At 43.0% G+C, this 22,372-nt stretch overlaps 1 protein-coding gene across 1 annotated transcript; it reads right to left on the bottom strand.

Annotated features, from left to right (window-relative positions):
- Positions 1 to 2,936: 2,936 nt before the first annotated feature.
- Positions 2,937 to 18,468, bottom strand: LOC137915776 (calsyntenin-3-like). The gene is made up of 18 exons (XM_068758895.1): positions 18,402 to 18,468; positions 15,710 to 15,832; positions 14,178 to 14,388; positions 13,439 to 13,647; positions 12,256 to 12,405; positions 11,909 to 12,094; positions 11,534 to 11,821; positions 10,905 to 11,017; positions 9,583 to 9,742; positions 8,786 to 8,845; positions 8,488 to 8,636; positions 7,923 to 8,071; positions 5,385 to 5,611; positions 5,062 to 5,223; positions 4,586 to 4,731; positions 4,281 to 4,416; positions 3,178 to 3,362; positions 2,937 to 3,092 (listed from the first exon to the last, which is right to left on the bottom strand). The coding sequence occupies exons 1-18, from the start codon at positions 18,466 to 18,468 to the stop codon at positions 2,937 to 2,939; spliced, it is 2,877 nt and encodes a 958-aa protein (XP_068614996.1).
- Between the last annotated feature and the right edge of the window lie 3,904 nt (positions 18,469 to 22,372).

Raw genomic sequence — 22,372 nt, 5'->3', positions numbered from 1 at the left:
AAGCAACCCACTGGTATCAAGCCGGCTAACTGCACGGAGAGCCTCGCTTGCACTTGTAGCTCTGTGTGTCTGACACTAGCCGTGGTGTTGACCACAAACAGCGCTATTAGCTTTACATACCGCAATCAAGCTAACGTGTCCATAGCCGACGTGGTTCATTAAAAATAACGCCAGCGAGCCAAAAGAAGAAGAATTCAAGCAACGACGTCCCTTCCAACAAAAGCGAATGTAGCTAGAGGGTGCTAATGGCACTAGCTAGCTAGCTACTGTCGGGGACAGGTCGTTGCAGGCATGAATAGGCGAGTAGCGTAACGTTCATCTCACCGCCGACAGCAGCTGCTGGGAGTCCCCCCGGCTCTGGTCAGCCCTTTTCCGCCTGATTCTAAAAGTTGCCGCAGAAAATCCTGGCAGAAACCGTCTGAATCCAGCCGCTGTTGTGTACTCGGCTTCCGGACGCTTCTCCTTTATTTACCTTCTGCCTCCATGACCCACAACACAAAACCCCCTCCACCGATCACTTGAGCGGCTGGATGGGTTTTGTATTCTCGCACAGCTTTACGTACGAAGATGTCGGCGCTCGACGAAAACAAACGTAGAGAGGCCGACGGAGAAGAATTTAACAACGCAAAGGTTTTAACGCTGGAGACTTTTGCCGTAAAGACCGAACTGTTGTTGCCAGGTGCATAATACGTAATATACGTAAGTGTAAATGTGTGCGTGTTTCTGGAAGATTAAAGACGTTACGTTAACAACTTAAGACAGAATTTTGTATAATATTTTATGTTAGCTTCTATTATTTAATGATCTGAACACTACTCTCACCTGTATATTACTGTGGTTGGAGTGTAGAAGCAGTATTTTGTCAGTGTTTACCTTGAATACTGCAAGTGTAGTTGGCTTCTTTTTTAAATCTTATGTTATGTTTTTTATCTTATTTTGAAAAGTAGTGACTGGTAACTCGGGTTCAGATAAATGTGGTGTGGTACAAATGTAATTCTTGTACATTTTCATATATAACATTGCTTTTAAAATTATTTTCTACAATGCCGTCGTCTTTAACAAGAACACTTTCTGTCGTGGAGATCTCATATTGTGTTTTTATTATGAATTTTTGTTCTTTTTGACCATAACAGCTAGTCAGCATAATCCATGTCATCATTGTATCAATAATTACAGGTAATGAGCCAATAGTAACAGTAATAATATAAGTTATTAATCAATGCAATGTTTATTCCTTCTTAACATCACACTCAGAAACGACGGGCTTTATTTACTGACAGGTTTAGCACTGCACATTGATAGGCTACACAGAAAGACAGCAAGAGACACAGAGAAAGAGGTGAGGGGAAAAGGGAAGGGGGGGGGGGGGGGGTGAGGAGAGGCGCACAGTTTTACATTCATTGAACCAAAGATATCAGATGGAGTGAAAACAAGAGGAAAAAGTTTATAAAATGTGAAAAAGTAACACAGAATTGTGAAATATAAAATGAGTGAGACATATCTAAGTATCACAACATTGTGCCCTCCTTTTTCTGTGATTCGGATATTGACAAGTTCTTAAATTACAACAATATTACACACAAATTAAGAGACACTCACCAAGCCAGGGATTATCATCTTTATCACTACTACGGTACTATTATTATCATTGTACTGTTTTTTTGATGCTGCAAAGATGAAATACTCAATTTAGAAGTACAAGGAAATCATAATCTGCTTCCCTCACATAATGCGCAGAAAAAGTGTGGCTGCAACAATTTTAATAGTAATAACAATAATATCATAATATTAATCATTATATGTACAGAAAATTCATTACAATCAAAAACTGCCCAAGCTGAGCTGACATTCTGGAAACAGCAGGGGTAGCATTATGGGATGTGCATGTGAGCATTTATGTGTTTGTATGAGATGCCTTGCAGTTATTGTAAAAGCAGTAATGGTTCATTTAGACATTCCAGCAGTCACTGTGTGTGTGTGTGTGTGTGTGTGTGTGTGTCAGAGCTGTTCGACTTCAGGTTTATTGAAGACAGCACAAGCTCTGATATGACCCAGAAATCACACAGACATGGGCTCAACACATTGAGGCCTTCACTGTGTGTCAATGGAATATTGCAAGAATACAAAGCTCATGGAAATTGTTGTTGATAGTCCTCAAATCTTCTCATCTAATCATCAGCCCCACATAAGATACAGTCAAGCGCTGAAGTGCTAAAGTCGTCACAATACCAAAAGAAAAATACCTTCAAACATGGATTTTTATATTTAATAAATATGCTGAAGAGTGACTGTAATGTCAGACCCACAGTGTATTTCCTTTCTGCTCAACGGTGATTTAGAAATGTGAGGCGAGTGGATGCAAAGAGGGAGAAGAGCTTGTGCATGGACTTCTCGAGTCAATTTAATAAGGAAGTGCAGCGCCATGGATCAAGGCTTTGTTTCTTTGCCTGGACATCTGTTCAAGGCCTGCATGCTATGGATTCTTCCAAATTTCATTTTGTAAAGATTAATATTGAGACAAAGAACAGGATTTCATTCTCTGTTAAATAATAAACATTAAAATACAATCTTCTTATTTGCAATTTAAAAAAAAGCTATTTCATTCAGCCAGTATTACACTCAACAAACACATTACCATCTTGTGATTTAGCACTGGCGCACCACGTATAATTTTGGTGGGGCTTATTAAAGTGGTTAAATTACGTAAACTGTATACATTGTGCCATAGAACATTTAGGTGGAGAACAACTGCTCATTGTTGGCTATAGGTCACATGTGGCATTGAGTGTCAGGAGTATTACAGTGACTGTGTTTGTATGCATACATTCCTTTTACAAATGGTGTAAGCAGTTGTTGATATTAAGTGTTTGAGTGTGTAACTGGTGATCCAGTGTGTGGTTCCCATGAGAACTGGTGCTGAGACACACGCAGGCGGCTCAGTAGCGACGGGCGCTGCCATCCCTCCCCTCCTTTTTGATAATGATTCGCTGGTCATCATTGGCGTCATCAGGTGACTCTGCAACTTCCTCGTCCTCCTCCCCCTCCCCCTCCCCCTCCGTGTCAGCAGATATGCCCATTCGAGATTCATAGGTCTGTGTGAGAGAACAATGTTAGGATAAAACAAGAGCAAAACATATGCGGCCATTTACCGCCAAAATTCAAACAGCATATTTTCACCTCCATGGGGTTGACGATGATGGTGAGTGCAGAGTCATCCCATTGGCCATTGCCGTCCTTAGACCCGCCTCCGGCACCTTCATCCCGGCGATGAATGGAGCGAATCCGGAACACTCCGAGGATCACCATGACAACCAGGAAACCAACACACACCATAATAATAACCGTTGCTGCTCCTGGCACCACTGGAAAGGAGGGGGAAAAAAAGAACATGCCAGGATGATTATGAATAATAAAATGATATTAAGAGTATGCATGCCAATAAGACAAGTCAAGCCAGTTCATCTGCATTTAAAACACAACAGTGTTGCCTAAGATGCAGCGTAAAACGGGACAAAAACCAGGTGAACAAATTCAAAGAAATGAAAACAAGAGATACATTTTAAAATCTAAAATGTTTTAGTTATGGACAACAGAATTCAAGCTGAAAGTGCCACCAACTGTGTAACTGTAATTACTGCAGCAGTGTAGCAGACCATTACACAGCTCACACTGGTAACACTGCCTCACCACGCTCTCTCTACCCTTGCTCTGTGTGCCCAGGCACCTGCCTTCATTAAAGCTCTGCTGCAGACATTTATCACGAGTTAGGTTTCCAGGGGTCTTTTTAATTTGGGTTTATTGCTTGGTTCTCACCCAAGGCATAAAACTAAAAGACTGTGCCTCAGAGGCTGCAGCTCCCGGACTCTGAAATGATCTCTTCTGGACTTAAAGGGGACCCTATGGAGTTTCCTTGTAAACAGACATTAACGTGATGTTTGCATTCAAGGATAGAACAAGTCTCTGTGTCTATCTTTGAGATCTAAGAGTGTTTCCTTCTTAATAAAACCTTTAGAATGCTGATTTCGCATTTCCTGCGACGCAAGTCAACCATCAGTTGTCAAGACTGAAAATGAAAGTATTTGATTCAGCTTGGCTGGGAATCAAGCCGGAGGCACTGTCCATGCGTTGTGAGTATTAACCCTTAACCGTTTAAGGCTCCTACCATTCCATCTCGAGCTATGACTGCACGTTATGTCTTTTTGTCCTTTGCTATGAAGCACTTCGTTACACTAATAATTCATGCTACAGTGCAGGAAATGCTGATGAGAGGAATATGTCACCTGAGTTGCGGTGTGGATTGGGCAGAGTGTGTCCACTCAGCTCTCCAGCATGGTGGGATGGATGGAGAAACTGCTGCTGGGAGGCCAGCAGGTGGGATGGATGGTACAGGCTGTCCAGGGAGTGGAGGAAGTTCACCTGCAAGGATGGAGGACGGGAGGAATAGAGGAGAAGGCATAATGAGTTCAGTGTTACTGCCTCAAAATGACACATTGCAATCACTGCATCGTGATTATTTGTACGGCTGCGTAATCTAAATGATTTGTGCTTGTGCACGTCGATACCAGGGGACAATGGCCCTTCTCACCTCGAGAGTCAACTCATTACTTGTGTATCTGCCATTCATCTCAGAGCAGGACAGGCGGAACCGCCTCTCGAAGCGAGCTGAGCCTTTGGCCAGCCGGTAGTGGACTGAGCGAAGGACATCCTCATACACGGAGATGGATTCAGCTCCTGGAAAGAGTGCAGAAATATAAAGACGGAATAAAGGAGAAGGGGTTAAGTACTGAGGGGGGAAATTATACAGTGTGGAGGTTTTAAAAGATCTGTCAGATGAGAAATGGTCTTCATTTTGTGTTCTGCTCGTATTCTATTCCTATAGAAAAATGAGATTTCTTGCATATTGTTTGAGCCATAATCAATACTTTATAGATATATTGGTGCCTATCAATGCCTGCACAAGAATTAATGGCAATAATACTTTCCCTTGCCAAGCCAATAACAAAAGAATGCTCTGCACATCTTTTTTCATGAACAGAAACAGGTTGTCCTTATGCACGTTACCGGTGATGGCAATATATGCAGTAGTATTGATGATTTCCAGTCCCCTCTCTCGCACAACATCCATGTCCACCAGAAGCTCTTCCCTCTCTGAGTTTAGCTCTTCTCCCAGTGGTTGGACTTCACACCCGTCCAGCGTGTGAGCTATAGCGTCAGACATCAGAGCTAAGAGGCAGTGAAAAGGAGATCAACGGCGACATCATTAACCAAATTTTGCAGACGGTTAATTACAGGGAGGAGCTGTGTGTTAAAACAAATTGTTCAGTTCATCTCCTAATACCTCATAGATGTACAGCAGCAGTGGGGACACTTAATGCATGACTCACCTCCACCCTCCATACCCTGTGCAGCTGTGTTGACGGCATGAGACAAGGAACAGACGATCCGCAGCTCAGGGAAAAGGGGGACACCACGCGGACCTTCGAACTCAGGGGCAGGACGGGCCAGATGAGGACCGACCCCAGACAGCGAGATCTGAGGGGCGTCCGGCTGGAGGACCACCAGGTATCCTTCCAGCTGCTTGAGGGACAGGCAGCTCTCCTCGTTGAAACATCTGGCGGGTAAATAAAGGCGAGTGTGATGCAAATAGAGAATTTGAAAAGGAGAATTTAAAAATGTCATTGACTGGGTAACTGGTAGCTGTCTGCACCATTTCTTTAAATAATGTAATGCGGCTCTAATGGCACCTCGCTTTGGTCCAGATAAGACTTTAAAATCTTATCCAGACATTAAAGTTGCCCATATGATAAATCCTATGATGAAGGTAAAACACGATTCTTTAACCTCACTGTGAGCATTGTAGCATGCTCATGTTAGCATTTACCTCAAAGTAGAGCTAATAAAGCTGTAGATTTCCAACTTGCACACAATTTAGCAATGATGGATGCAAAGTGACAGAAAGGAAGATGACATGATGATCCTGAGCAAATAGCTCTAAACCCACAAAGAATGATCTCAGTCTAATAATTTCACTATGGTTACCTTTACCATGGAGATTTTTATTTTCCACAGTTATTTTTATTTGTTTGTATGCCTATTATAATGTCCAGTCTATCATGGGGCTATCAGGTGTGCTAACACGGCAGGGGAATCTGAGCTGCCTTGATAGAGGTTAGGGTTAGAGTGGTGTCTGAGTTGTGACAATGAAAGAAGCAAATGTCTTTCCAATGTATCTCTGTTGGAAAAATAGCCTTCCAGACGAGGGGAAAGCAAATCGAATTGATGACAAGCTGCACACATATTTATTCATCTGCACTATAATTCAGCATCAAATCAGCAAAGGCATTTTGCAAAATATGTCCATGTGTGTGTGTTAGATTTCTATTATCAGAGTGAACAGCTGCCTCTCCAGAAGGGCCTGCTGTTCAGCCATCTGGGTAACTCCTGGCCTCAAATCAGTCTAATCTTCACACACGCAATAAAACATGCAGAAGAATTAAAAAAAAAAACCTCCAGTTCACTTGAGTTAAGCCAAGGAAAGAAAATCCATCCATGACCTTGAGCTTTTGGGATCTTACAATCACTCTGTGGAAAAAATCCTCCAGCACAAACTTGTGGTGCGGTAATAATTTGAATCTTATACACATGCGAATTATAAGAATGTCTGTGCAGCTTGAGAGTTTTATAGGATCCGATTTTTTTTTTTTTGGCAGGATGCTAGTTTAAGTATAAATACAGAATATACCTTAGAGCATATGTGTGCTTGACTGTACTTTCCTATGTGAATTAAAATTGCATGAGCTAAAAGTGGCTGCTAAAGCCAGAGAGCCAGTTTGCAGATGTTAAGCGTGGTTGAGCACTGGCACGGAAACTGAGTTTGTGTGCCTTTCATTTACACAGCCATGTGCTTCAGAGCGATGCAGACCGAACCAGGCTGCTCTGCTGCTGAACAACATTGTGCCGTCAATCCGTGCGGAACCGCCAAGGCTACCGTGAAAAAATGTGGACTAAAGGAATATGTTTTTTTCCTATGTAAATAACTGACTAATAGGACAGGAGATGCTCTTTATTTTTCATTGGGGGATATTAAAAAGGAACAACATCAAAATGGTTTATTTGAATGAATCTTTCACTAACTTCAGCTCCAGATAGATTACATTTAAGAAATGTCTGAACAAAGAGATAAGATATTCCTCGTTATTGCTCCTTTGACATGTTTCCTATATAGTCAGCTCTTTTATGTCGCACCAGTTCTTATCTCAGTCCAGGCAAAGTCAATGTTTGATGAGATCAATGTTAAAGAAGATTCCAGAGCGTGACACTGTGGGATTCTTATTCTTACTCTTATTCAGCACGTTCTTTAAACTCTTAGCAAGTGTCTGATGTACCATTTTTCCATTATGATACTTTACACTTCATTTAACTTCCTTGAGCTTGTCTCATTTCAGACCGAGCCAGACTGACTTTCAATCATCCATCCAATTTCTGTAATCCATTTATCATCTGCCGGATTGTTGGGGGGGGGGTATACCAGAGGACATTGGGTGAGACACACGATACCATGGATGGGTTGACACAGTTCACCACAGGGCTGACATGAACAACCAGCCACAATCACATTCACCATTTCAATTATGTTGCATGTTTTTGGACTGGGAGGAAGCTGGAACGCCCAGAGAGAATCCAAACTGATGAGGGGGGAGGGCTGGCAGACGAGGGAGAAACACACAAACACAGAAAGGCCATGTCTGCATTTCAATTCAGATCTTTGTTACTATAAGTAAGAGGACACTACACTGCAGCGTTCAACTAAAGCAGAGCCGTCTGTGAATATTTAAATACTTCTGATGATGAAATCAGTATCTCTGCGTTTAGTAAAAAGAGTCGTTATTTGTTTGTGCATGTGTAAGAGTGTGTTTTTGTACCTGAGGGAGGTGCTTAGTTTCAGGGGTCGGACTCCAGGAGTGGCGAATCGCAGAGAGTTCCTGTAAGTGACTTGTTGCACTGCGCGATTAAAGCTCTCAATGTCATCCCCCTCCAGCACTAAAACTGACTGACTGGGGTTCACATGGACCTGAAAGGAGGGCAGACAAGATGAATGAAATGTGCACATTAATCATGCTACCAAGACCAAAGACAATCACACTGGACAAACATGGTAACACTCAAAAGCGCCAAGCCACCACTAGAGGAGGTTAGAAACACGTTCACTCACACAAGTTGTGTTTGCATTCAGATAACAGGTTCACACAGAGTCAGATGCCCATATAAAGATTTAAACTGGTTCTCCTCACATCATCATTATTATTTAGTTCCAGCTGCAAAAATTGCAAATTTATTCTTCAAAGCATATCTAATGAACAGCAAAAAAAATTGCAGGGATGTAGTTTTTAAATAGGACTGTGTGAGAGTAATGAACACATACGAAAAGGGAAGGGCTCTTTCATTATTGTTTCTCCATTATACGACAGCCCACGTTTGAGTCATTACCTTCATGCCAGAGCCCAGCGTCTCAAGGTCTCCGAAATCCAGGCCCTCCCTGCAGGCGTAAAGACACTCCACCACACTGTGAGGCTCCACACTCCCAGGACGCACCGTCACGCCCGACAGCAGGCCGTGATAACCACCCACGTACTTCACTAATGATCACAGACCGTCCAGGAGCTCCGTTACTACCACTTTTATATTGATTATAATGTAATGTAAATGAGCATATAAATTATGCAGTAACAATGACACAACAAAATAAGCAATCTGTACACCAACAAGCTGACAGCATTAAGGTCACCTGAGTCTTTACCCTCAGGGATGGTGTTGTTAAGTAGCTCCTTCTGCTTCTCCCCAGGCTCTGCAGAAAAATACATGGAGAGACAAAGAGGGTACATAATAAGGTCCGCTGAGAGATATACGTAAATATAGTAATGTATGAAAGGGAAGTGAGAGGAAAACGGATTGTCATGAAGAATAAAGGAAATAGCACCAGTAGACACGAGTGAGAAAAAACTTTGGCAGGGAAACTCTAGATCATATTCACATATACACTCTCTCCTCATTACTAGCTGCAGCTGTTGCAGAGCTCCACTATGGAGCGTCAGTGTGTGTGTTTGTGTGTGTGTGTGTGTGTGTGTGTGTGTGTGTGTGTGTGTGTGTGTGTGTGTGGTTTTTTTTTGTTTTTTTTACTGCTAATTGGCAGCCAGAGTCTTCCAGTTTAACCAGCGGCTGGGGTGTAAGTGGTCTAGCCCGCATGTTATTCTGCTTCCCTGAATAATTGATAAGTCAGTTATATTATTAGCCCTCAAAGACAAAATGCATCAACCAAATTGCAAGTGACTGGAATGGGTGAGTGATTGATTGGCAAAACGTCTTGGCTGATGGATGAGATGATTTGGATATTGCCAATGCATATACGAGAAACAGTTCGCTATCCTTGAAAAATGTGTGGCGTCGCAGTGTGCAATTTGTGCAACCCCTCCAAACAAATAAATAAATTATAAGTAAAATCCATCATCCATTGTACGTTTGCCTTCATTTCTGTCAAAATGCATCATTACGCTGGAATGAAAAATAGAGTTCAAATGTCTTTACCCCAACAGGCACCAATAAACATCCGCTGGCGGGGGGCCGGGTTGGGAATGGCTCCGTTGTCATGGATCAGAGCGGGGTCGAAGGTTACGCCATCGACATACAGAGTGACTGACGGGAACTGGACGCTGAGGGAAAGATGATGCCACTCGCTGTCACACACCTACGAGACGGAGAAGATTCGGTCAGAAGACACAAATGTCTTGCAGGTGTGTTTATTCCTTTGTTAATTATAATATATCGTGTGCAATTAAAATTTTCTTTTTTTTAATTAGTCAGTTTGAGCTTTGTCTATGGATAGGGAGACATCAGAAGGAACACAAAAGACAGGGAAATTAATTGAAGTGACCGAGGAGCCGACTGGTGTAATAACATATCACGGATCAGACAGAGGGATTTGATAAATCTTCTTAAATCAGCTCAGGGTCTTTCAATTCATGCTGTTTCAATCTGTCTGGGACCAGTGACTTCAGTCAAAACAACCAGCCTCCCCACACACACTGACATGCATGCAGGTATGCAAGGAGGGCATACGATCAATATTCAGAATACCTGATGTGGAACCAATTTATGCACAACGGCATGCAGGGCGTCACTGCGAACATTTATATGCAGCTATATATGAATATAAATGAGAATGCATTTTACATATGAAAAATGGAGATCTCTCATGCCCAGCTAAGATGTTATGTTTATCCACAAAGAATGAATAAGTCTCTGAATATATATATATATATTTTAAATAGAATTTATTTTTTAATTTTGGATTATGTAATATCCTCCTCAGTGGGAACAGCACAATGGTTAATTTACACATAAACGGACTTGGCGTCTCATGCAGAGACATTTTAAGTAGCCAATTAATTGGAGAAAGCCTGGAGATGAGGAAAGGCCCTTTATCAGGATAGACTTGAAATTTTTCACGTAACTTTCAAAGTGCACTCGTGGGATTTAAAATTGCATTACTAATTTCTTTTTTACCCACCTTAAGAAAACCCTTTTTCTCTTTTAGCAATGCTATTATATCATCATCTAAGGCAGATATCTAAGTATGCTGCAGCTGGGGGAGGGGGGGGGGGCATGGCTTGTCTTGTGCCGTTGGTGTGCTCGAACAGGGTCTGGAGTCCAGGCCTGGCCAAGTGATGAACCTCGACCTAAACGCTATTGAAAACCTCCGAGCGCAACAGAACGATAATATCATGATCAATGCTTTACTTTATTGTTTTGCTTCCGTCTCAGCAGATGCTGAATCCCCATCATTCTATCTGTATTCCCAGTTAGGCAAATAAGTGGAGGTGAAATGCTGAACATTTCTCCTCTTGTACCTGCTCCAGTTTCCATAAGAACTTGACGGGCCGTGCCGCGGAGACGTCAGGCCAGTAGAAGAAAGAGAGACGACACCCGTGCACGGAAAGAGAGTAGTGGGAGAAGGAGTCATCTGCGGGGCAGGAGGGCAGAACAGGAAATAAATGGCGGGTAAGTGCGATGCGATTAATCACAGAAAAGTTGCATTTTTTTTATCATTGCTTTGTCTTTCTCACTTTATCGTTCTTTTTTTACTGAGTGAAGGTTTCCTAAACATGCTGCTATTTAGCAAAACAATCTACAAAGTCATTCAGTAGCAAATATTCCCGATGCACAAACTAACATGCCTGGCACAAACTGCAGCTTTTTTTTATTTCCTCCGCTGCTCACTTGGCTGATCAAGTGGACCAGCTGGGGTTTAAGCGCCTCTCGCAAGAACACCTTGCGAGGAGTTGTTAAAAGCAATAAACTTTTATTCCTCCTGCAGTTCTGGGAATTTGAGTGGGTAACCTTCTGAGGATTTAATGTGGAAAGGAACAACTGAAGACATTACTTACTAAAAAGGCCTATTATGTTCCCCAAACAGCCGAAAACAGCCTTAAAATGTCTTTGAATCCTATTAAAGGCATGATCGCGTGAAATAACTCACCGTTTCTGACAGTGCTGCACACAATTGTCTCCTCCTCTTTGCGATTTGCTCTTGTCTGAGAGGTCGCAGGCTGGATGTTGGCGCCGCCCCTGCGCATCCAGAGCTGCAGGGTGAAGTGGTCACCCGATAACGCCGTGACGACCGCATCCGGCACCAGGGCTACGTGGTTGGACCCGTTGAATGAGAACACCAGGGATGAATCAGAGGAGGGAAGCGTGGGCAGAACTGAGGTCCAGTTGGCAGCAGGAGATGGAGGGGGGAGGAGGTCCACTTCTCCTCTGACAGCACCTGAGGAGGAGACAAAATGAAGCGTATTCATAAAGGATTCTACCTTTTTAAATATTCACATGGGCTGACCTTGAAACCAAAACTCACCGCACAGTCGTCGCACAGATCGGTCAGAGTAGCTGTCTCGGTCACAGCCCTTCCCGATGTGGCCGGTCTGGAGCTCTACGGTGGCCTGGATGTTCCACACGGTTTCTTCGCAAGTCTCCAAATGCAGGCTGGGAAACAGGGGAATGCTGCCCGACCCGGGTGTGTACTCGACACGCTTGGTCCATCCTGAAAACAAGGACATTCTGTACAACGTGTAATTCACAAAGAGACAACTAAGAAGTCCTCTTCTAAAATATATCTACTTCAAATGTACCTACAGCCGAGGAAATATCAGGGCAAAGCTAAGACTTCTCCAAGGACCAGAACTGAGACGTAACAACACTTACCAATCCAGCCGGGTTTGCAGGACGGCTTGACCGTGACGACGACCTGAGCATCAGCCTGAGCGCGGTTCTTCCCACAGTCGAAGGCGGTCACCCAGAAGGTGTGAACACGCTGAAGCTTCGAATCCAAAGGCTCCGTGTTCTTAATGTTACCTAGGAAACGGAGAAAAACATAAAGAAAGAATAGGCAAGAAAGAATGCAACAAAGAATGAACAGGACACAGAAATAGAAGGCGTTAGTCATCACCAACAAGCGTGTGGGACTGAAAGCCTGGCACGACTAGCCAATCAGTGACAGAGCATCTAACACTGCATGTACACCTTAGAAAAGCGAAACAGAGGAGGATTGATTGTGCAGAACAAATTGAAAATGGATGCGTTTCCTCCTGTGTTAAGGAGATAAAAGTACCGGCGATCTGGTGCTCAGTGTGTCAGCTGTCAAACAGTAGGTAAGACGGAAGACGCTGTGACACGGCGAGAGGAGGAACAGAGGGATGAAAGAGATAGCGGCATCAAAAGAAAAGACAGAGTCAGGGGGAAAACAGACAATGACAAGCCCACAGTATCTGGACATGGTTTGAACAAAAGCTCTCTCTGATGCTGCACTGGTCTGACCCGGGAAAGAAAGGAGCTGCTCATCCTCTGCAAAAAAAAAAACACCCTCCAAGCCCAGAATGATTATAGAACAGAGTCCTCCTCGGCTGCTGAGTCACGAATAATTGACAGGTAATAGATACAGAAACAACAAAGAAGAATTTAGGGACTCTATGAGCAGCCGGGAACAAAAGGATACCACTATATCAATCCGTTTCATAAATATATGCAAAGATAAAGCTATAATCCGCCCACAAAAGGTCTATTCTAAACATCTTTCAGCTTTTACCTGTGAGAGGCAAAAACCGAAAGATGCTGTGAGAGGAAATAAGCGCCTGGAATTCAACTCGGACGCGAGGCAGACAGCAATATCTCAGCGGAGCCTGCCTTGTGTGCGTTTCATGCATGAGGACATCTGGAGTTTGAGTTAACGGAATTGAATATTGAATTTATCACTGTACACAGAGCAGATAGTGCCAACAGCATTAAAAAAAAAAAGGAAAGCGGCGAGACGATATTGTATTATCGTAGCAGAGAGAGACAAATATTAAGTTGAACACCTCAGTGATACAAGATAAAACATATATCTCACCGTCGTTGTCTATCGCAAAGGGCACATTGGGAGTGATGATGTCATAGAAGCAAATCTGGCTGTACTGCGGGGAGCAGTCGGCATCCAGAGCCTCCACGCGCACGATTCGGTCAAACAGGCGGCCCTCTGGGACCGAAGCCTCGTAGCGACGCTCGACAAACACGGGGGAGAACTCGTTGACGTCATTTACACGAACATGCACGGTGGCCCTGCGGGAACGGAGAAGGAGTTGGGAAGCAAAAGGGGAACACAGAGAGAAGCATCGCCGTAGAAATCAGAAAGAGCCGAGTCGCCGCAGCGCACAGCAAGACAGAGCATCAGACAGAGACTCGGATTATTGATCATTTGATGCTGTGACTCATTGGACGTATTGTCAATACAATATATTTCTGTCTGCTCCTGTTCTCTCTGCCTCTCCATCACTCTCCCTCTCTGTCTCTCTACTTCTGTCTCCTTCTCAACCCCACCCGTCCAGACAGATTGGCCACCCACTATGAGTCCTAGGCTCTGTTCAAGGTTTCCGCCTGTTACAGGGAAGGTTTTCCTCGCCTCCGTCACCAAAGTGGTTGCTCTTTTGGGACAAGTTGGGCTCTATCTTTCCCTTCTACACCTGTAAAGGGCCTTGAGATAACGTTCTGTTATTATCTGCCACTATAGAAACAAATAATTGTGTTGAATTTATTTTTTTTAAAAAGAGGATGCTATTTTATATGTACATTTAGAGGGGGGGTGGACTCACTTGTGGGATTTCTTGCTGTTCACGCCATCAGGACCTTCTCCGCAGTCGTAGGCCTGGATGGTGAAGCTGTGCTCTCGCTGACTCTCACAGTCCAGAGGCTCCTTGGCCCGGACCAGACCCTCGCCTGTGGACCGGTCCAGAACCACTGCTTCAAACTGGACTGACCCTGAACCCGAAGGGCCATTATGAACCCGAAAGCCGCAAATTTCACCTGGCAGAAGAGAGGAAGTCACAACTCGACCTATAGAAGTTGAAAATTGCTCATATTCTAATTTTATAATATGTATATTGCCTGAAATAGTTATGGTGGATATATAAAATGTTCAACTTGATGTTACTATAATTGACACACTTCAACAAAGTCATTTAATCTCTTATTATCATTTAAACAGATTATTATTAGAAAGCCTGCTCACAGCTTTTAGAAAAACGCTTTATTTCTGAAGCACACATTCCTCTGAGCTTTGTGCCCTCACCTTTCTGCACTCAACCTTGAATCCAGCTGCACGAATCTGCAGCGTCAAACAGCCCCCCAATTATAATGCACCTTTTCCCTTTTTAATCTCAACTGAAAACTCCAGTAAAGAGTAACCATTCGATTTCCTGTCACGTCCTCTTTTTATCGTCCCAATTAGTTGCGTGGTCTTAATATTCTTTCTCCCTTTTTTATGTGAAAATTTACCATTTTGATTTGAAAAGGTCATAACGATAAAATTTTTATTATAAATACTACAACAACATGGTGGCATATAAACAGAAACTGAGTCAATCAGCCCAGTCAAGAAGAAGGAAATAACAGCCTCCTTGACTATTATTGAATAAATGGGGACGATCGAGCTTAACATTCAGTCATTCATTTCTGACAATAGCAGAGGACATACAGACACCTGAAGGACTCCCTTAAAACGGAGTCTTATCTTATAGAATAGATAACAGTTGAGAGTCTAAATAAAGCTCTCAGCGCTGCCGACAATTTCCTGTGGCCTGAGTTAAAGGTGGGAAACGTTCTTGCTCAAATCCCCAATTTTATCTTCTTTTTTTTTTTTTTTTCATGAGCCTAATGAGCTTCTGGGAGCACCTGAGTAATTCTAATTGATAATTTGACTGAACATGGTTATTTCCAGCAGTGCAAATCCAATACCCTTATTTCATCAGGCTGCAGAGGCAGAGTACTGCCGACTACTCCTGAGATGAAGGGTTGAATTACACTATGCTGTTCTAAAAATAATGGACCCTGTGACTTAGGACATCGCCTTTCATTTTCAGGCCGTCTGTTTGGAAATATGACTGCTAATGGCATCGGTCTGATGATAGCCTCAAACATCATTCTGTAAAGATCAGCATGTTTACTATTAGAAGCCCATGCCATGCCGGGTGAGATCGTTTTCAATTTGGCAGGGCGAGCAACTTGATTTGGCCTATTTCTCACACGTTTCACACATTCTGCGGATGTTTGAGCAAATCCGTGGAATCGGCCACATATTTATGAGCATTCCCCCCCCCCCCCGTTCTCTCCTGCTGTCCAGTGTTACCAGCGTAGTGAAGTGGAGCATCTTTGTCCAGCGCAAAGAGAGGGGGGTTGAGCAGCACGGTGTTGTCGTTCTCCATGACAATCCCCTGGTACTCTGTCTCGATCCATGGCTTGTGCTTATTGGCTGAACGGCGCAGAGATGTGGAGACGGAAGAAGCGTCGGGTTAAATAGAGCAATTAGAAAAGAGCCAACGTGTCTATTTTTAACACTCCATCATAGGCAAGGGCATAGTGAGAGTGTGGATGAGTAGGAAATAGACAATATATGCATGTGTGTGTGTGTGATCACAGACAGTTTGATGACATTTACAAGCGCACAGATTCCTCCTCTTCTGTTCCTTTCTCTATAAAGACCCACATCTACGGTAGATGCAAACGCATCACACGCACCAATCTCCCTCAGAAAGATATCGCCTCAAGAGGCTTCTCAGTTAAATAAAGCTAAAAATAAAAATAAAAATAAAAATAATCAAGCACTAGTTTAATCGTCAAAGTAATTAAAGCCAGTCAAACTAACCTGCCACAAGTGATGCACAATAATGCACTAGAAAAACAGCCAAGTGAAAACCAAGCGCCTGAGGTTTAGTGTGAATTTAACCTTTGATTGTGAATTAATTATTCATCCTCAGTGCTGTTTGATCAAAGACCAAAGCAACGAGCCAGAAGGATGATAATTTTACACTTGAGCAAAAGCAAAAAAAAGCAACAAAAAAAAAGCGCCTCAGCTCTGTTGTCGTCGGTTTCTTTATGCTGAGGCTGGAGTTTGAAATAAGGCCGAGGCACAAGATTGGGTTTGAGCACTGCTGTGCCTGATTCTGTGACTTTCCCAGAGAATCTGCCTGGAACTAATCTGACTGAGAGGAGAGTTAAGAGAGGAAAATGCTGCTGGATATTGTTTGACACCACATAGTCTGCATAATTGTACTGCATTTGATTACAATTAGGAATGACCTTAGTTTAATTTTTTATTATTCTACGCTTCTAGTACACAGAAATATCGCACCTTTTAAAACTAATAATGTTTATTGTATTAATGTATCCTTTATTACTTAGTTATAAGTCAACAGCCAACATTTAGGAGAAATATTAACTGTCACTCTGAAAGAAGTCAATCTGCTGCCAAATGAGTTCTAGTTGAATTTAAAATGTTAAATCTTGCTGGAAAAAAACTAAAAGTAAAAACTAGAAGGCAGGAATGTTATTGGTTTAATTTTACACTGAAATATTGGAACTATTACAACTGAAATAATTTGATGAAGTTGAAAAGCCTGATGACTGAAATTTCATAAATTACTATTTTGGTGGACGAGTCACTTATTATTCTTTATATTTCATTATTATTAGTTATTATAAAGTGTCTGTCCAGGTTGATACATTTGGTTGTACAAAATAATCAGCCTGGGGGACATTAACTGGGCTCTAATAAAAGTGACTCTTTCTCACTCATCTCTGATATTTTATGTACCATCTAGTCTATTTGAGAAAACTGGCAGTTTAATTGTGAGGAAAATGTATGTTTTTCACCATGTTTTTTCACAGATACATTTTTAATAAAGAAGAGATCACCTAAAATGTTTTGAATCTTGTCAAATGTTCAAATGCAAACGTCTGTAAATCCAAATAAACTGGTAGTCTGACATTGGCATAAAGGAATTATCTGATCAAATCTAAAAGTGCTTTCCATGTCAGATGATTTATGATGATCCGTGTCTTAGATTTTTTTTTGTGGTTATGGTCTGCATCAAAAGGTGGTTGCCGTTTAATGCCTCGCCTTAATCAAAGGAAGGTTATTTATTGTCTCCTTTGAAGGTCCAGCCTGACAGCGTCTCGTCCTCCGCCCCGTTTTCACAGTCCTTTTTCTATGTCTCTTTTTTGGTCATTTATCTCCCCTCTGTCCACTCGTCTGATTTCTCTCCCTCCCTCCTCCGCTACATAGCATTAATCTGAGCATCAGGCCTGTGGATTACATCCAGGATTACAGATTGAGAGGATCCCATTCCATCTCTATCTGCCTCTACTGGCACTCTACCTCTGTTTGTCACTCCATCCATCCATCCACAACACACACACACAAACACACACACATCTATATATTTATATACCAAAATGCTCCAGTATCTTGTGCTTTACTTCTTCCCTCGTGTCATCCGATCTCCCATACCACCACATTCTACCACCTCCTCTTCCTCATCCCTCCTTATCAGCCTTCGCCTTTTCAGCCACGTCCTCTTCTGTCACAGCTCCTTCAGCTCTCTCTCTCTCTCTTTTCTCTCCTTCAGTTGACTCCTCTTCTTTGCATCACTCTCCTCTTCCTCCTTCTCTAACATCCTCCTTACACACAGCCTGCTTCATTCACCCCCCACCCCCCATGCATGATCGTCATTGGAACAATGATGTTGACTCAGTGTCATGGCTATCCAGGATGGTAACTGTGCCACAGAGGATGAAACAGATTCATCATCCCCTTCAAATCACAGGACTGGAGGAAAACAGGCAGATGCACAACGGGCCACGACAAGAAACGTACATTTGTTCACATGTACATGTACAAATGTAGCTGAAAGCAACCACGTGGATACTAATGTTAAATGAACAACAGCTATACAACCTTATCCCCAGAAATCTCCCATTGCAATGTAAAGCATCGCCTCAACACTTCACAATTAACAGTATAAGAAGGACGAGGAACTGACCTTTGTTGCCAATGGCAACCGAAGTCAAGCAAAGGAGGAAGAAGGAGAGAAAATGCATTCTGTCCATCTGAGGGAGGAAGGGAAAGGTATAGAGGGGGCAACAGGGTGGGGTGTGGAAGGGAGAAGGAACATAGTACATGCATCACGAAGCGATCAGCAATGGTAGAGAGAGAGAGAGAGAGAGAGAGAGAGAGAGAGAGAGAGAGACAAACAGCTCAGATGGTGCACAGATGGGTTTACCTTGCTGTGTTCGTGCAGTAAATATCAACACTCATGTGTCATGTATGCAACATTTGGAGGCCTGACAAAGGCCCTCCTACACATTGCCAACTTTTGAGCTGCAGATTGAATAAGAATAAACAGTAACCCATAATAGTTGTTTTAGTTTTACAACAATATCAGACTGACATCCTTGCCACTGCAGCGTCTAGATTACACGAGGAGCATCATGCAGACGCCCGGTCATGAGTGTGTCACTGGAATGGGTTCTGCATGTGGCGATGTCGGTGTTCTCCAACGTTTCCATTCTGGCTTGTTGGATATTTATTTTAAAAAAATGCAGCTGCAATGGCCAAAACGAGTCCTGGGGGGGTTTCAGCTCTCATTGACATAACAAGCCTCCAACGGGTGTTTCTGTTGCTGCAGTATTTGACGGGCTACGGGGGAAGATTACATAAAAAATAAAGGTACATTTAACTGGAGACTTCATCTTCATCACAGGACACACACACACACACACACACACACACACACACACATCCAAGCAGAGAAACATGCGATGCGACCGGAATCATTCAATTTTCTAAATTGCTCAACGACCGTCCAGAATCCACGCTGACAGATTATTATAGCAGCACAAGGAGAGGATGTGTCGCAAAAAAATGGAGGTTAATCTGCAGCGGGAAGCTGGCTGAGACGTTACCGTAGTGATGTTCCCCGGTTGGTACCCAACCTCAGCGCTCGCAGCATCCGCCTCTCACGCCCCGGCAATCCCACGCAGGGTGAGGACAAACCTCCAGGTATAGAGACACGGCAGGGGGGCGGGGGTTCTACCCGACTCGGTGACGAGTCGTGTGGAAGATTAAGAGACCGATGGACGTCCTTGTTTTGCGGCTCTACGGAGGAGAGAGCAGAGAACAGTGGGGCTGTTCCGCTGCGCCCCCTCCCTCCCTGCGCGTCTTATCCCGCCCACACTGCGTCCTTCTCCCCATCTCTCTCCGGGCCCCCCCCCCAGCTCCGGACCAGACTGCTGCTCTGGCGGTTTTTAATGCTGCACGTTGGCTCAGACCTCAGCGCAGCATTTCATCCCCTCTCGCTACCTTTAGAGCCTGCAGCCTGATGATTTGCACGCACCATTTCTTTAATATTTATTTCCCCAATTAATGACTGCAAAATGACGTCATATCACCCTTTTCTTTTTAATCGCACCGTGATCCTGCCTCATGCACAAAGAGAGACAAACGACACAGAGTCCCTTGTTTGAAATGCAGCATTTTAATAAACATTATAAAACTGTATTTGAAAATCACCCCCCCCAATCTCAAGTTTTCTTTGTTCATTTGGTAGGAATAAGGCAAAAAGAGTCGATCATTGAAATAGGAATTCACATCTATTAATAAACACCATGTCATGTATAAATATTACTCAAATCTGGGCTGATGCTACAGTGAATTCTGTCCCCTATATGTGTGAGCATCAGCACGAGATGACAGCAGCAGCACCGGGCCTTCTTCCAGCATACCATAGATTAGAGACACCCCCCCCCCCCCCCTTCCACCTCAAATAAAAGTTAGATGAACAAAATAAAGTGGCACTCCCACCGTGGGATGGGACAGTTCAGTTTCAATCAGCAAATGCTGTTGAAAGAAGAAGAAAACATCGGTAAAAATCTGGAGCAGATGCGGATTCCTTTTTTATTCATCCCTTTTTTTGCTTCCAGCAGAAATTCCTCAGCCTACTTATGGAGACTAGAGCAAATGCAAGATGAACAGGGGTGATTAACTGCGATGACGGAGCTGTGTGCGACTGTACCGATATTCTTCACCATTATAAAATCGGTGTATTTTAGAGCCTGGACTGAAACAAGGCCAAAACGAAAGGAGTGGCGTCCACTGAAAAGAGGGAGAAGAGAATACACGGCAAGAAAAAGAAACCTGTAACATCAAACGAAGAACGTCATGAATGAAAATTCTTTCCATTGCGATCTCATCCAAGCCACAAGATGACAAGATGCAGAAAACAAAAACAAAACAAAATCAAGTCCTTCTTCATTACAAACTCAATTAATTCCAGAGCAAACGTACTGTGAATGACATTCACTGACACAAGGCCATTTAGAATCAGAGGTCAGTGTTGAGGGCAGGATTTCCAGTAGTTGTATAACCGGGCAGCGATTTTCAAGAACCCGCCCATCACAATAACAATCAAGATTATTATTGTAATATAACCCGCTGTAATCTTTCTTTTAAAGAACTCTGTACACATTTGATATCACCACATTGAGCGCGCCACCTCTGCTGGGCCTGTGCTTAAATGTCCTCGGACAACTCAATGCTGGCGGATCAGACGCGCAGAAATGAAGCACTGAAAAACAAACCACAGAACCAGTGACAGACTCGAAAACCCGTGACTGATGAGTGCAATTCTGCGTCGACAGCTTGTAAGTCTCCCCAAGCTGTGCAAGTCCCAAATAAAAGAAAAGAGTGAAAAAGAAAGAACAGACAGGAAATCACCCCTGGTTGGCTCACAATTAACCCATGTGGCACAATGGTCATTTCCTGTAAACGTTTCTCAAAAATGTTCATAAAAAAGACCCTCCCATTTAAAACACAAAAATATATATAGAAATTTATTTGTACACATATATGTATATAAATGTATATAATATATATACAATACATTTAGAGATATATATTATATACATTTATATATAATATAAGTTGGTTGTTGTCTATTTAATAAAGGCCTTAAATGTTTTTCCATTCTCCTCCTTGAAAGTCACAGTTCCCTTCAGTGGATATTTAGCCTTAGTTGGACCTGGGAGAAAACAGATACTTTAATATTTAAAACATTTATTCACAGAGAGAGAGAGAGAGAGAGAGAGCACACAGAAAAAAACATGCTTACCATATTAAGTCTTTTCAGTCCTCCTTTTTCTGGCCTCGTTCTTTCTTGGGCACCAGCACCTTACGGAGTTGCGGCATGATTAAAAAGGCTACCAGGAAGAAGACATGCCCGCAGACATAGATGGATGAATACACCTGAAAAACAGAGGTGTCAGAGCAGTAGAGTTAAAAATCCACTTTCACGGTGACAGCTGCCCCGTCTCCATCCCCGCCTGTCCACCGGCTACCGTCGACAGTTCCCTGACCCTGCTACTCTGCGTCATGCCAGCTCATGCATGTCCCTCGGCAGCCGCGTATAAACACCAGCCACTTCCTCGCTCATTGTTCCAGCTGTTCCTGTTCCAGACCCTGAAAGCTTGCCTGTCCGTGTTTAAGGCTGCCCCTCTTGTTGCTGTTGCTGGGTAAACTGCCTTTAAGGCGATCTTTAGGGAGCCAGTCTCTTCATTATTTTTTACTTCACTGCAACAGACACAAAGTACTGTGTTGTCAAGTATACTATATAAGTGTATATTCCTGGTGTATTACTGGAACAGGGAGCCTGGTCTTCTGTTGAAATCACAGTGGCATAATGGGTCGTGCTGTTGAAGTGCATTCCTGCGTCCTGCTGCAAACGTGCAGCGTACTGTAGCTGAATTAGAGTCGACGGTTGTTTGTCCATGCTTCAGCCATCATATTGACTAACAGGTTATTTTTGTTGTTTTTATTCTGAGCTTTCCTGCAGTTCTACCCCTCTGATTATTCCTTCAAATCATATGTAAATCAAGGACAGCTGATACCCTGTGTTGCAATGTTTATACATTCCTGAAGCAAATGATTCTGGCTTATATAAAAAGATTTAAATGCCCC

The sequence above is a fragment of the Brachionichthys hirsutus genome, unplaced genomic scaffold (genome assembly GCF_040956055.1).
Source record: "Brachionichthys hirsutus isolate HB-005 unplaced genomic scaffold, CSIRO-AGI_Bhir_v1 contig_764, whole genome shotgun sequence".
NCBI lineage: Eukaryota > Metazoa > Chordata > Actinopteri > Lophiiformes > Brachionichthyidae > Brachionichthys > Brachionichthys hirsutus.
This window is presented reverse-complemented; position numbering and strand designations above follow the sequence as displayed.